Source organism: Coturnix japonica, chromosome 3 (genome assembly GCF_054131305.1).
Source record: "Coturnix japonica strain WE chromosome 3, WE-NBRP24, whole genome shotgun sequence".
Taxonomy (NCBI): domain Eukaryota; kingdom Metazoa; phylum Chordata; class Aves; order Galliformes; family Phasianidae; genus Coturnix; species Coturnix japonica.
The window spans coordinates 45,264,906-45,281,462 of NC_140665.1; the positions used below are offsets into that span (position 1 = coordinate 45,264,906).

Below are 16,557 nucleotides of genomic sequence, written 5' to 3' on the forward strand. Positions count from 1 at the left end.
TATGATAAATATATACAAAGCAATTTTCATTACTCGGTAGAGTATTAGTCCATAGTTTGTCTATCCAGATGCTGTGCCACGTATAAAACCTGTCTGGAGTGTATTAGCATAAAAATGAGAAATGAAGCACATGCAACATGAAACGGTGTTCTCTTTTAGTAATAAGGCAAAAGCAGAGGTTACAAGACTCTCCATCTTTGGAGATGCTAAAAAAAAAAAAAATGGACATGATAATGAGAAACATGATCTAACTTTGGAATTGTATTTAGCTTAAAACCAGGTGGACAGCTGGACAAGGTGACCATGAGAGGTTCCTTCCAACCTTGTTATTCTGTGTTTGTATGGTTCTGCATTAATATGTTTCAAGTACTTCTCAAAATAGATCCAGTTACAGAAGAAATACAACCTAATGCAAGTAATAATGCAAGTTTTGTAGGTGATTGTGTAATCATATCTTCTCTGGGTAAGGAAATTGCACAGATGGAACTGAAGGGAGCATAAGGTTAATTATATGTTGAAGTGATGGCCTAAGTCAAGTTAAAATTAGAAATTCCTCAGTAACATTATATGTAGTCTCATTTGACAACTAAGGATAAAACTGAAGCATCCCGAGTTAACTTAAATATTGAATGCATATATCACATATTCTTCCCATAAAAAAACTCAGTCACTAGAAGTATCTGAAAAAAGATTTTATGATAAATATGTAGAGATCAGGAACTCCAAGACGCTCCAGTTCAAGTGAGAGATAAACACTATGTGATTGAACTCCTACACAAGAAAGTATCACAGAATCAGAGTATGTATAAAAATAAAATAAGGAATGGGGGAAAAAAAAGAAGACAAAGAATCAGATCCAAAGTATGACATATATGGATTTTAGGAGCCTAAGCACAATACAGTACTTTAAACAACACATCTTAGGAACCTAGCCCTGGTGGTGCTTAGTCGTGACAAGAAAATGAGAATTTTAATTCAAGAACTCTGCCTTCCATCTAATTAGTAGATACAATCCAGAGAAAGATATCAGGTAAAGTGAACCAATCCTCTAATAAGTGTTTTTTATTTATTTTTATTTTTTCAAAAAGAATGCGGGTGCTAAAAGGAGATGATCTCTGCAGCTTGCAGAGTAGCCTCTTGGAAGGGAGAAATTTTCAGCCCTGCTCCTAGGATTCTTTGTGCTCCTTAAATTCAAAAATCATAAACAAAAAAAAATATATATATTGTACCATCAAAGTTTCTTGTTTTGAGTGCACACAATATTAATTTAGAGAGTTAAGGAAAACTGAGGAAACTGTTATAACTAAGAACAGGAGACTAGAGTAGGTGACGGGGGCTAAAATACTTCTATTCTAAACAATGAACTGGCTGAGGTTCAAGTGAAATGTGATATAGAGAGCAGAGGAAATTGACAGACTGGACGAACAAAAAAGAACTGTGCATCTTTAATACAACGTAAGAACAAAATTAAGTGCTTGCAGTGGCCAAAGAAGATTTGGATGAGCAGAAAAATAAATTACTCTTTCAGAAGACAGTAATGAAAGGAAAGGATTGGCTGGTGCCAAACCAGTCAGACTGTGCAGTTAGGATGACCCAACCTCAGGTAGTGAAGACATAACTAAAAATAATGGAATTAAATTTGAAAACAAAACAGTTAGCATTAGTGTTAACATCCTCCTCAGTGATTTCTTTGGCATAATTTACTTTATTATTTAAAGAATGATAGATGGATGCTTAATTACAACATACTGTGAAAGAACTGTGTAGCCGGATTTGGAGGCAAGTCCGAGAGTGCCTCCTTAGACTGAATGAGTATAAGTCTATGGGGCCAGATGGCGTGCATCCCAGGGTCCTGAAGGAGCTGGCTGAGGTGGTTGCTGAGCCGCTCTCCATCATATTTGAGAAGTCGTGGCTGTCAGGTGAGGTCCCGGATGATTGGAGGAAGGGTCACGTCACTCCCATTTACAAGAAGGGGAGCAGGGACGACCCGGGTAACTACAGGCCGGTGAGTCTCACCTCTGTGCCTGGGAAGATTATGGAACAGATCCTCCTGGACAACATGCTTGATCACATAAAGAACAGGCATGTGATCCGAGACAGCCAGCACGGCTTCACCAGGGGAAGGTCATGCTTAACTAATCTTGTGGCCTTCTATGATGGAGTGACGGCGTTGGTGGATGAAGGGAAGGCGACCGATGTCATTTACCTGGACCTGAGCAAGGCCTTTGACATGGTCCCCCATCACATCCTCATCTCCAAATTGGAGGGAGGTGGATTTGATGGGTGGACAACAAGATGGATAAGCAGTTGGTTGAAAGGCTGCAGACAGAGGGTGGTGGTCAATGGCTCTATGTCCAGGTGGAGGCCGGTAACGAGCGGCGTCCCTCAAGGGTCTGTCTTGGGACCGGTGCTCTTTAACATCTTAATTAATGACATCGATGAGGGAATGGAGTGCACCCTCAGCAAGTTTACTGATGACACCAAGCTGAGTGGTGCAGTTGATACAGTGGAGGGAACAGATGCCATTCAGAGGGACCTTGACAGGCTGGAAAGCTGGGCTCGGGTGAACCTAATGAGGTTCAACACGGCAAAGTGCAAGGTTTTGCACTTGGGCCGGAAGAACCCCAGGCACCTGTACAGGCTGGGAGGAGTTGTCCTTGAGAGCAGCTCGGCTGAAAAAGACCTAGGGGTCCTGATAGATGAGAAACTTAACATGAGCCAGCAGTGCGCTCTGGCAGCCCAGAAAGCAAATGGGATCCTGGGCTCCATCAGGAGAGGGGTGGTCAGCAGGGATAGGGAGGTGATCGTCCCTCTCTACTCTGCTCTTGTGAGGCCCCATCTGGAGTACTGTGTCCAGGTGTGGAGCCCTCAGTACAAAAAAGATATGGAGATTTTGGAAAGGGTCCAGAGGAGGGCCACAAAGATGATCAGGGGGCTGGAGCACCTCCCCTATGAGGACAGGCTGAGGGAGTTGGGTTTGTTCAGCCTGGAGAAGAGAAGGTTGCGGGGTGACCTCATTGCAGCCTTTCAGTACCTGAAGGGAACTTACTCCCAGGAGGGGAGTAAACTCTTCGAAAGGGCTGATAATAGCAGGACACAGGGAAATGGTTTTAAGTTGAAAGAGGGAAGATTTAGGTTGGATGTTAGGGGTAAGTTCTTTACTAGAAGGGTGGTTAGGTCCTGGAACAGGCTGCCCAGTGAGGTTGTGGATGCCCCGTCCTTGGAGGTGTTCAAGACCAGGTTGGACGGGGCCCTGGGCAACCTGATCTAGTAAATGTGTATGTTTGGTGGCCCTGCTAGGCAGGGGGGTTGGAACTACATGATCCTTGAGGTCCCTTCCAACCCGGGTAATTCTGTGATTCTGTGATCTTTAGTGAAGATGTAAAATAATATGTAAATATGTCCATTGATAATACTCATTTAATGTGTTTTCATTAGAAACAGTACATTTTTATATACATTTGAATAACTGACAATGTCTTTGTCAAGTCCAAGGTGAAAACAGTGGAACAAAGGTGTATGAGTTACTGAAGACAATGTATGATCTCTCCTGCATGTCTAGTGCTTCTATTGCATAGGGCTGTTATCATTCATTCTTACGTCTTATGTGCTCCTCCTTGGTAGTGTACTGTAAGTAGCTATTTGCCTTGCATCACAGATCATTGGTATCTGCCAGCAGGCAGATTCACTCTGATTAACTGGTAACAATATTCTAGAATGTTTCATAAGATTGACGTACCTTTTTCTTTTGCCACACTCTAGCTCAACACACAACTACATTAGCACCTGTATACTACTACCTCTACTAGTAATGCAGATTAATGTTGAGGAGTCCTCCTGGTTTGTGTTCCAACAACCAACATATACGTTTATCACCATAATGGCTGATCAGAGCTGAGAATGCAGGAATACTCATGCAGTCCCTTCAGAGGTAGGATGTGTTCTCTTTCTGCCTTGCACCCATACAGCATAGTGGCATCCATACACAAAGTGTTAGTCATGCTGTTCCATAGGTCTTTAATAAAATGGACATGTAATCTGTGAACCTGACAAAAACCACGGTGGCTTCCAGATGCAGGAGGAACGCTTCACATGTATGCAGGCTTGGTCAATTAGGATGTTTCTGAAAGGGATGAATTTCAGAGACTAAAGGAACTGGGGCTGTTTAGTCTGGAGAAAAGAAGTCTGAGGGGGGACCTTATTGCTCTCTTCCAATACCTGAAAGGTGCTTACAGCAAAAGCGGGGTTGGTCTCTTCTCACTGGTGACAGGATGAGGGGAAATGGCCTCAAGTTGTGCCAGGGGAAGTTTAGGCTAGATATCAGGAAACAGTTCTTCACATGAAGGTTTGTTAAGCACTGCAGTAAGCTCCCCAGGGACACGGTTGAGTCACCATCCCTGGATGTATTTAAAAACCATTTGGATGTGGTGCTCAGGGACATGATTTAGAAGAGGGTTGTTAGTTAGGGTAGCGTGGTTAGGTTGTGGTTGGACTCGATGATCTTTAAAGTCTTTTCCAACCTTTGCAATTCTGATTCTACAAAGAGTAGACAGCTTATTTCCAGATGGGGTTGTGGCATGTGTTGTTACAGCTTTTTTTCTAGGGGCTGACTAGCTGCATGCTCCCGATTTCCTTCTTGTTTATAGCATATTTCAAGTAAGCTGCAGAAATATCAAAAAGTTCATCTGTAGGTGGAAGTCCTCCTTTTTTTGTCACCAGTTAAGGTTAATAGGAAGAAAAAAATGTTGCAGATGTTTGTCTGGCAGCAATTCATGGTCTACAGAACAAGCAGTTTCCCAGCAGCCAGGAAAGACTCCAAAACTCACTTGAAGCTGTGGCTACAATGTCCTATCCAATGACTTTAAGAAGAACAATGTGAATAAGATTAGTTCAAATATGTTTCCCAGCTTCTTTCTATTTATGGCAAGGAAATGTTTGGCTAGGTCTCAGTCAATTCTGACTCTGCAGTGAGTGACTAAGCACCATTAAGAAGTTTTCAGGAAAGCTAAGCATCTTCATTAGTCTTCAAAGCCTGGATTGACTGACTGTCAAAAGTTTTAGGGAAGTTACAGGCTAAGCAGAGGTCTTGAGGTCACTTCATAAAACCATAGAATGGCTTGGCTTGGAAGGGACCTCAAGGATCATCAAGCTCCAAACCCCCTGCTGCATGCAGGGCCACCAACCTCCATATCTAACACAAGACCAGGCTGCCCAGGGCCCCATCCCACCTGGCCTTGAACACCTCCAGGGACTTCTGATGGTTCTTTCATCTTCCATACTGAGTAGAGTACTATGGCGTGCCAATTACCCCTACGAGACTTTCTCTGAATACAACCAATAACACTTCTGGGCATATATATGAATTAATAAAAAATATTGTGAGTGGACCTGTCCCTTTACTATGTACCCAACCCTTTGGGATCATTCCACCAAATCTGAGCATACATTATAACCAAGTGAGGTTTTGTGATTATCTTGAGGCTAAAGACCTGCCAAATGAAGTCAGACCTACACCAGCTGCAGTCCATGGGATTGCGCACTGGCACGTGCCCCAACCCTACGTGCACAGTGCATCAAACACTTCCAAGGGATAGTGGTTACATATGTAGCACCTGTAGAAAGTGGATCAAGAAATGAGCAAGTGCATTTTTCTCCTCATTTTAAGCAGTAAATTACAGAATCAGGAAGAAAAGGCAAGCAAAGAAGACTAAAGACTAATCTAGTAGCAGGGATTTGTGTAGTCCTTGAAGGTATGCCACTGGAGGCTGACTCATGAACATTTAACTAACTCTCCCACAACTAAACCCTGTCACAATTGAACACAAAGATGTTGCAAACTAGAGCTTGCTTTCTTCTTCCTCAGTTGCGCAAGACACGTAAGCTATGGACTGGCATATAAAACACTGGGAAGAGATTTCAGATGTCAGAGTCCAGAAGGTCCAAGCAGGCAACATGAAGTACAGAGGTTACACAGAATCAGACTCATTGGTAAACAGGATGTGGTTTATTGGGTAAGAGGAGGAGGCCTCACAGAAGCTCTGAAATACAGCAACTAAATCCAGAAATAATGGTGATACTTGCTGAATTACAAAATGAAGGCCCTACTACTGCTCTCACTGATGTCCCAGAGTGAGAGAAGGTTGTCACTCATTTTTTACAGGAGTTGATTTGTTGCATGGTATCAGCTAAAAAGCATGAAGGACGAGAAATGCTGCTGTATCAACACTGCATATATTGTAATATATATATAGCATAAATTTTTGCAAGTATTGGTACAAGATAACAACAATGAACGAGGTCCTCCTTGTGTTCACTGCTGATCTAAACAGAAAGTGTTCAGTTTCTTCTCTAAATATGTATAATTGAGGTAAAGAATGGATTCAAAGGCTGAGCACACAGGAGATAAAAAAAATAAATGAATTTGACTGAAGTATGCAAGGAGTGCTTATTAAGGCCTTTAATCCATCACCAAGTTCTGAAGTTTGTCGTGTCTGTGATTAATATTACCATAATTAATGAAACCAGTTGTGATATGAATGTTACAGCTAGGAGTGCTTGAAGGACCTGACCCGACATTTACTGATAACAAGATTTAGATGGCCTGTTATTTGCAATCTTAAAGTTATAAGTGTAAGGGTTATATTTACCTGTTACAATCAGTGTTTCCCATTTAGTCCAACGGAGTTGAGTTTCAATAATTTTCTTCCCAGCTCAATACTGCATTTTTTACAGCTCAGTATTGCCATGAATAAACTAAAAACTACGCACTAGAACTTACGAACTGTTAGATTAAATATATGTTGGATAATTTAAGACACTGAAATTTCTCTTAAAATGAAGTTAATTCTTATATGAGATATTTACCGAGCCATTCTTAAGTCTACTTTTATTTATTTACAGGATTTTTGCCATCTCTGGAGGCATGCCTTCACATGTTCACCACGACGAGTGCCCAAGAGACCTGGTAACACAGGTGGACAGCTCCATGAGTTCATCAAGCAGTCACTTCACAGGAACATGTAAGCTGTCCTGATTGCCTTCCAGCATCCATACATCACACGTCTGTGTGCAGTTCAGCTTTAAACTGGTGTGGGATTTACAGGTGTAAGCCTGTGGAAGTTTGACTTTTCAGGTTATTATCGTGGCTATGTTGCAGTGTTCTGATTGCAGTTATCCATCTGTGCACTGTTATGCTGACAGTGCTAACAAAGCACGCCCAGCTACCAGGCTGGAACACCTCTTGTAAACACAGCCTTGGCTTCCCTAGGCCGGTGTCCTGAATCACACCTAAACCAGCTTCCTCCAACAGTGTGAATTAGGTCTAGTTGGTTTTACTTGAAAAGAAAGTTCAGGAAACAAACAGTACCTTCAGAAACATTGTGACTGAGGTGAGAAAATAACTGTTACAGGAACAACTGAACAGATTACAGACAAACGCACCCGAATACTAAATGCAAAGACCAGGGAGGTGGTGGAGTCTCCTTCTCTGGAGATATTCAAGACCCGCCTGGACTCCTACCTGTGTGACGTGGTGTAGGGAGCCTGCTTTGGCAGGGGGTTGGACTCGATGATCTCTAGAGGTCCCTTCCAACCCCTACAATTCTGTGATTCTGAATATGGACAGCACAACCTGACCCCCGGGGAGCAACGCCCGGCTCCTCAGCACCGTGTCCGCGTCTCTTCGTGTCCCGGACCGACACGGAGGCTCTGGATCCGTCCCGGTGACTCCGCGCCGCTGCGGGGGACACGGCGCATCGCCACATCCGGGTGCTGGCCTCTCTGCGCGCATGTGCGGCCGCCCCGCCGCTGTCAGGTTGGGAGCTGCCGCCGCCGCCGCTCCTCCCCGGGGCGCTGCGCTTCCGCGTTGTCAGGCAAGGGGGGCGAGCGCGGGATGGGTGGGGGGGGAGGAGGAGGAGGACGGCGGTGGCGGCTGCTGTGGGGGCGGCCGTCGGCAGCATCCCGCCGGTGACTGGCTGGCGGCACACGCAGCTCCGAGGAGGCGGAGGGTACCCGAGCCGAGGGGAGGGGAACGAGACTGCGGCGGGAGGGAACCGGCACACGCAGCGCACGGACGACGCGCACACACACACACACACGCAGGGACGGGTGACAGCGGCGGCCGCGGCCGCCACCATGTGAGGCGGGGGGGCGCGGACGGGCGGGCGGCGCCGGTGGGCTGACGGGCTCGTATCTGCTTGGCTTCAGCCTCCGTCCCCCGATGCGGAGCGGCCCCGCGTTGCCGGACTAGCGTCTGGGCCCGCCGCCCTCCCCGGGGGCGGGAGAGCAGCAGCGCGGCCGCCCCCGCACCGCCTCCCTCCCGCCGGGGGCTCGTCTGCCGCCTGCGGGGCGGGCGGCGGCGCCGGGAGCGGCGAGGCCAGCGGAGCGGGGAGCGGGGAGCGCCGCCGCCGAGAGCCATGAGGAAATTTAACATCAGGAAGGTGCTGGACGGGCTGACGGCGGTCTCGTCCGCCGCCTCGGCGTCGTCCGCCTCGCAGCAGCAGCAGGCGGGGAACCGGGAGAGCGACATCCAGGAGACGCTCCAGTCCGAGCACTTCCAGCTCTGCAAGGTGAACGGCGAGACTCCGCGGGCCCGGCCGGGTGCCGAGATCCCGACGCCGGGAGGGAGGGAGGGAAGGGGCGGCGGGTGCGTGTGTGCGGGGCTCGTCGCTCCCCGAGAGCTCCGGGGGCCGTCGCCTTCCTGGCTGCGTGATGCGTGTGGTGTCGGTGTTACCGCGGGATGGCTGCGGGTAGCAGCGCTGCCCAGCTGAGTGCGCTCGGTGGAAGGCGCTGCCGATGGGCCCCGAGGCTGTGTAGCTCGGTGCTGTTTGGAAATGCTTTCATCCCGTTCCTTCGCGCCTGGAAAAGGCTGTGGATGGTTCTCTGCAGAGCGTTGCCGAGCGGCTGATGCTGCTGTTGCAAGTGTTCTCCTGAGGCGGAAGAAAAGTTCCTCTTTTTTTTTTTTTATCTTATTATTCCTCCCCCCCCCCCCCCCCCCCTCCTTTATTTGCTTGTGTGCGATACAAGAACTGCAGTTGGTGGCTGCACGCTTTGGAAAATGATGCAGCGAATTAATCCAGCAGCTGTACCTAGAGGAATAAGAACTGATTTGAATATCAATAGCCGCTTTTTTATCTTCACGGTGCACCCTTGGCCAAGCGTGATATGGCTGAGCTTGTTTGCGGTTTCTCCTCCTTGCTTTCTGTGGTATTGCAGGCGCTGCTGCCACTTTTACAAGTTGGTCTTGAAGGACGTGGAAAAGAGCAGAGCTATTAACCACACAGGCCTTATTCGTTGTGTGAAATACTAGGAGTTGTGGGCTATATCTGCAACTTGACTGAAGAAAAGGAGCATAGCAGAAGTTTGCTATGCATTGATGAGCTCCTAAATAACCCCGCTTTCAATGAAGGTTTTGAAATGGAAAAGCTGCCGTTTGTGTGGCTCACGCCGCACACCTGTAAAGGAAGGAAGAATAGGTGGTGTTCCTATTGTTCTTGATTGTGATTGATGCAGCCAGAGAACTGCAATGGAGTTACTGCTCGGTTAATTACCGAATTAGAGTTGACCAATCAGAAACCTGAATGTGCGAATAGTCTCGTTTTTACTTATTTATTTTGAATTCTTGGTTAAAGGGTTCTTGCTTCATTTTGAGAGGTGTGAGGGTTTGGTTTTTGTCTGATTTCAGGAGTTTTTTTCTTTGGATTCATTAATTTTGGATGGGAACAGAGGTTGAGAGATGTGTGGAGGCTGAGTTGCTGGGGTTTTTTTTGGGAAGGTGTTGAGAGGTTGCACTGTCATATGGGGCCTGTTGGAGTAAGATTGAGGCAATTCTCTGAAAAGCGAGGGTGGGAATTTGTAGCAGTTCTGATGGCAGATCTGGCTTTGTTTCCAAACTTTCTAGGAACAACTCAGGCTTTAATTGTTCGCTGCCTTTGTTAGGGATGGAAAATCAGAATAGTCAGAAAAGAAAATAGTTGAAAAAATTAAATGACATGTCTTTGTACAGTGATAATGCAAAATTCACATTAAGTTTCAGCAAGTGGACTGACATAAATATATGTGTATGTTTTATATTTTTTTTCTTATAAGACAGCTGTTCTTCTGTTATCAGAATGCTTTGGTTCCTTAATTGTCATTGACACTGAATCTCGTTCCCTAACATACGATATTGATTCTGTTTATTTTTGGTCTACTGCTTGTTCCATCATCACTACGGTGCACTGACTTGTTAGACTGTACGCCACGGTTTCCCTTATCAACCTTCAGCCCTGGCATTTGATCCTGTTCAGAAAATACTGGCCATCGGGACCCAGACTGGAGCGTTAAGACTGTATCCTTTCCTGTTCTGAAAAGGAGAACAGTGTACCTCACACAAGAGATGTCTTCATTCAGTTGCTGGAGCTGCTCAAACACGTTGTGGGAATCAGGTTTGCAGGAGGGGAAGAAGGCCTGTGTGCTGTTGGCAGGTGGCTTGGCTCTTCTGCTTATTCCATATCAGTTCGAGTTGTGTTTGTGTTATGAGAGGTATGGCTGCTTAGTTCCCATCATCTCAAGCTAATATGTGCTGATGATTCATGGCAGCTGACTGTGCATCTAAAGAGAGGCCTGGTCTGAGATCTTTTTCATTGTATTGCTTTATACAGTGGAATTCTAAAATTGCACATTGCTTTTTTTTTTTTTTTTTTTTTTGTGTGTGTGTTTTGTTGGACTTACTCTTGAGAGAAGTGTCACAATACTGTGGTGACTTGTTACTACTTCTGTGTTGCAAAGGTTGGCTTCAAGTGGGATGCTACCAGGTGAAGGAGCGGTATTTCACTGATGGTTTGCAAGCAGCTGAGGTGAGCAGACTGAATTTATGGAATAAACCAACAGTAACCCCACTTCTTTTTGTACACTAAAAAGTGAACTGCCCATATGTTTGTAGCCATATGGTATCATATCCATATGGTACTATCCAAGCCACATAATAACAGATGTATTTCAGCTTCATTTTAAAAGAAGGCGCCTTGTAGACTCATTAATCTACATTGCCATTGCTTAAACTTTACTTCTCAGCAGAGAAGAATGAATTGAAATCTCTGCTGCCCTGAAGCTGCATAAAATCTGACCTTTTTGGAAGAGGCTTAGGCCATCTTGCTAGAAAAATTGAGTTAATCCTCTCTAAACTGCAGGTAAATCTCATAATTCCCTTATTCCTGGTACTTATATTCCTCTGCAAGTAGATATTGTTTTGTTTGTTTCCTTCTGTAACATCTCCATCCTGTCTAAGGTTAATTGTATTTAAAAGGGTTGTCTTTTATAAGTTGAAAAAGTAGAACTTCAGGATTAAATCAGAGGCTGAACTGAAGTATTTTATATGATATTAAAATGTTATGAACTCTCAAGGTCTCAACATACAACTGTAGTGACCATGCATTGCTCTCAGTACTGTTTTTGTAACAATGGTTAATAAATTTTAATCCTTTAAAAGGTGAGGTATTCCATTTAAATGAAGAAGGGAGGGTAGGTGGTGTTAGAGTTGTTAGCTATTGTCATATTGATAAAATAGATAAGAGAACAAGAAGAAACATAGAAGACTGGGGTCATTGGAAGAGAACAAAATGTGAGGATTTATAGCTTGCTTGCAGGTAGTGATTGCAGGTTGGCTAATGATGGCTTGATTAAAAACCTATTTACTGGCACTTTGCTATGACTCGTGATTTCCCTGAGTGTGAATTGTGTTTCAGATAATCAAGATAAGTCCATCAGGACTGTGGGGGAAGCAGCAGAGTTACTGTGAGAGAAAACAGCACAACAGTAACAGAAAAAAATATTTCTGAAGGAAAGAAGTTTTGCACAGGTTGAAATATTTGAGTTCCTTGTTGTAGATAAGTGTCCTCAGAACTGACTTTTAGACTTGGAAGAAATGTTTTAAAGCTCATAGTTTAACCTGATGGGTTAGCATAGGAAGCCATCAGTGCTGTGGAAGTTGTATCTCCTGTGATCACTTATGCTTTGGGAGAAACACCTTTGGGGAAAGGTGTTGTCAGAGGGATGGATTCAGATAAACTTGAAATGTAAAACCAGCCTCTCAGTTTCTGCCTAATGAAACCTGGAAAGAACAGCCTTTGGGAAGATGTAAAACTTGCAGAAGTTGTTTTTTCCCCTAGTGATTGTGGATAAAAACAACTACAAAGTTCTTGTTGACCCATAGGGTAATTTATTCACCAAGGTTTTTACTGACAATACCTTTTGTGCAAGGATTCATTACAGTGGGAGCCACTTACTTTTTTAGAGCTGTAAAAGCGTGTCTTATGAAATGAGATGTAGAGTAGAAAGACTGAGTCACTAAGGAGATACTCACTGGGAACTAAATCCTAAAAGTGGAAGGAAAGTCAATCTTTATTTTCTTCTGTTATGAGCATATATGAGTAAAGGAAGAATAATGCTTCCTTCTTTGCCTACCAGCAGATGGGAGTTGGGTATTTATGTTTTCCTTGCATCATCAAGTATAGACACATCAGGCTTTCAAAGAGGTGGTATGATCAGTGTTATTTTAACTTCAAAACCAATATTGTTTGAAAAAGATTCACGTGAATCATGCTCCCATCTCATTCATAATTATGAGGATTCTGCAAGTATTTGTACATTAAAATGCATTTTTCTTCCGCTAACACCCTTATCTCTACTATTGGTACAAAGACTTGCAACATCAGAACTAAAACCTTTTCTAAAGAACGAAAATCTGTTGATAGGCATACATTGAGAATTCACTGATTTTGTGTATTTGTCAAACAGAGGCAAATAAAAGACAAAATAACGTCAATGTAATATTAAGTTCTCTGAATCCATAATGTAATTGTGCAAGTGGAAATGCTGAAGTGCAGGATGTGTTTTTAACCAGCCAGACTGGAATGACAATTATCACTTTGTTAACATTCTGTCTCTGATCTTAACCAGTTACATTCAGATGAGAACATTGTGGAGTTGCTGAATTAATGTAGTGAAGATGGAACTTTTGCCATTGCATGCCCATAAACAATGGTTTTAAGGGGCAGAAAAGTCCCTAAATGCACCAGGAGGAGACTACTTCTAATGGAGTACTTAAGCTTGTGTGTCATCAAGGTGATAGTCTGAGTACTCGCTCTCTGTCTTGATTTCACTTCCCAAGTTACTTACAAATATTTCTAATTCAGGCAGGAGGCCTGAAAGCAAATGTTTCTGAAACAGTCTGCTGTTAGTTGAATATTATCTTTAACAGAAAGGAACATTTTGAGCTATTTATATGATTGTTCTTCCTTTAATTCTGTTTTCAGCTATAAAGGAAAATCTTAGTTCATTTGTTATATGTTGAGAAATGTTAGTGTGTAGCTTTGTAGAATACAAATCTGAAGAGCTATCAGATATTGGACCCACTGCACTTGACATAGAATACTCAGCCAGCGTTACCATTCTCTCTGATATTACCATCTCTCTGATACATTCCCTCAAAAGTAATTGAAGAGCTTGATTTTGTTTTCTGTATTGCAGAGAAGATTGAATGATGAGATAGGAACAAGAGTAGAAGCACACTTGAGTGACATTAAAAACTTAAATTTACTTATCTTACAAACGCAATTATCTGCTCACTGTGATCTGCTTGTTCTTCTGAGCTCACTGTGTTGACTGAAGGACACTCATTCCGTATGGTTGAAGTGCTTTGAGTCTTGGCTGGTGGCCTGGTCTTTGTGTGGCATTTCAGTCTCAGGCTTTTTTATTCTTTTGTGCTCATATTCCCTGCAAGGAACAACTTTCTCACAGTTTATCCATGTCAAATTTCAGTGGTCAGCATAAGGTTTTGATAGCAGTGCTCGTCGCTGTAGATATCAAATTCTCCATATGTAAACCATTTGGCTGTTTTTAGTGTTGCTATCACCTTTTAGTCTCCGGTTCCAAATATGTTAGATATAGAGCTTCAGAATGTTCATCTATGTTTCTTACCTGGATGCATTTGAACCATGACAGCAGGACATATAGTCCAGAGTATTTAAGAAATTTCATCCATAATAATCATTTGTACTTTGTTTCCCCAGCACATACTCAAAGCCTCCTAATGAGGCTCTAAGTCTAACGTACAGCACAGTGCAATTGGGCAGACACCACTGCATTGCACCCTGATAGCTTTTAGTGTCAATGGACAATGGCATCTGCTTCTATGCGGTCAGTTACTTTTGCTCTTTCAATTAAGAGTCCCTGTGGAAGTCAAGCATGACCTGAACGCAGGAGCATTTAAACTGTAAACAAGTTTGATAAAGGTGAAAAAAACCTTTTCAGGATTTGTCTGTCTTTAGGATGTTATCTTCTCAAATTTTACATGACTGATTTTACAGGGCTCTGGACTTGAAAGCAAACAGATAAGCTCAGATGACTATGATAGGAAGTAGGATAAGCTTTGAAGCTAAAGCAGATGAATCTAAGGAAACCTGCTGTTTAACTACTCCATCTTAAACTTGATACTTAGTTTTCTGTGCTTCAATTTCTGGACAGCAAAACTAAGACAGTGTATCAAGTAAGTCATGTTTTGGTTGCCTGCCAGCATCAACGTGGTATTTTTATTGGTGCTTCGTATCTTAGGAAAAAAAAAAAAGTCATTCTCAGCTTACCTCTCGGTTTCTCTCATGATGGTAAGAATTCTAACAGTAAGACTGCTTCCATTAGAAGGCCTTGAGAATAAAGGGGATACTAGTAGCATGTTGGGTGCCTTCCGTGCTGACTAAACTACGGCTAGGACATTTTATTCTCAAACACAAAGGGCTATAATCTTGTTTGTTTGTTATTTGTGCTGGGTTTTATTTTCATGTTGCAAACTCAGTTCACAGGAAGGAGAAAAATTGAGTTGTTTGTCATTCTGTCAGTAAATATCTGAAAATTTCAGTCATTCTGAATGTCAGCATCTGTTCATTTCCCCCCATTCTTTTCAGCAGTAAAGACGACGGTTATATAAGCAAATGGCTGAAATTTTCACATGAGGCTTGTAAAACTTGCTTTTTCTAACTTCTATTCTCTGGCCTTTGTGAGAAGAGCTTGCAACTGTTATTCTTCGATCAAAATAGCTCAAAGCCTGAATATGTGAGTCCATGCAGTTTCTGATGAAATGTTTGTTAGAGCATCTGGATAGTTTTGCAGTAGATGTATACCATAAAATTCAAGCAATTCAGTGAAATCTCTGAAGCTGTAACAAAATTATGTTTTAAACGGCTGACATTATATCCATTAAAAATACTTTTTCCTTTGAATTGTTCAAACACAGAAGGAAGTCGAATTGATTGGTTTCCATTTTCTTCCCCTTCCTACTGAAATATCGAGTTGTTTTTATTTGATTGGTGGTTTTTTTATGTTTTTTTGTTTTTTGGTTTTTTTTCAAGTACTTCAAGTACTTCTTTACCTTTTTCCCTGCTGAATGCAGGGCACCCGAGCAATGCCTGGAGTTCTGCTTGCTTTATTCAGAGCAAAGATTTCAGTTTTCCTGACCAAGCATCAAACTGACAGTGCTTTAGGTGGGAGACTAGAGCAGTTGAACTTGAGAGATCCTGTCCAACGTAAATGATTCTGATTTGTATCTATTCTGTGAACCTACTGAACTCCAACTGTGCTATTTTTTGAGTAACAGGCATTTTGTTTGTTTCTTTTGCACTTGTAGGCTTGTAGTTTCAATTTATGTGTGTACACTTCTGGAATTTGAACAATTTTTCCTGTTTTGAGAAGGGTGCATCAATAAAACCACCAAATATTTTATAGTAGTATCATGCCAGAACAACACTGTGATTAACTATTCATAAGAAAAAAGACTACCTTACCATCCAGTTCACATAGAAGAGTAGTTTAAAAATGAAATGTACTTTGGTTGTAGCATAAGTCAATCTTATCGCATTTCCGTTTCTATAAATACACCATGTTTCTTATCACCTCTTTCAGCACTTATTTCACATGAGTATCATTAGCACTTACAGCTTGATTTCAATGGGGAGAAATCTCCTTCTTTTTATTGAAGAAAATCATCCAACCTCTGAATATGCTGGAATGAAATGAGGCCAAAATGATGATACGATGTGATGCGCAACTCTTAAGAAAGCAAGGACTTACAGCAAGTTAATCCTATACAGATAAAGCTGTCTGAATTCTTCATAATATGAAGGATAGTGTACTTCTTAAATTAATAGTTACACTTAGTGGTAATTCATGAAAGCAAGTAAATTGCGTGTGTCTCCTGTTTTTGAAGCATTATCACTTGTATTGTATTCCAACAAAGCAATAGACTGTGGTATAACCATTATTGTTCCTGAGTACCTGAAGTATAATTGCATTGAATATCATACTATATGAAAATGAATCTTAGAATTAAACCAATTAAACCTTTTCTTCCCTGTTGTAGCTGACAAGGTGGAAAGCTGATGGAGCTAGAAACTAGTTTTTACTGTGGCATTAGTGAAGTTTCTTTCCTTCTGTCCTATTGATAGATGTATCACTGAGGTGATACAACTTCGTGTTATGATATTTGCTATCATTACAGAATTGAAGCAGAATGTTAGGGTAAAATGTAAT

At 42.6% G+C, this 16,557-nt stretch overlaps 1 protein-coding gene across 10 annotated transcripts in view; it reads left to right on the forward strand.

Annotated features, from left to right (window-relative positions):
* Nucleotides 1–7,102: 7,102 nt before the first annotated feature.
* STXBP5 (syntaxin binding protein 5) overlaps nucleotides 7,103–16,557 on the forward strand; it is a 97,832-nt gene continuing 88,377 nt past the window's right edge. For 9 of the 10 annotated variants that reach the window (XM_015858124.3, XM_032443282.2, XM_032443283.2 and 6 more), the window contains exons 1-3: nucleotides 7,103–7,871; nucleotides 8,206–8,567; nucleotides 10,230–10,327. In XM_015858124.3, coding sequence (XP_015713610.2) covers nucleotides 7,568–7,871; nucleotides 8,206–8,567; nucleotides 10,230–10,327 — 764 coding nt within the window. In that variant the 5' untranslated portion in view covers nucleotides 7,103–7,567. Of the gene's footprint in view, nucleotides 7,872–8,036; nucleotides 8,568–10,229; nucleotides 10,328–16,557 lie in introns of those variants that run through there. The other variant, XM_085541479.1, reaches the window with a different exon arrangement.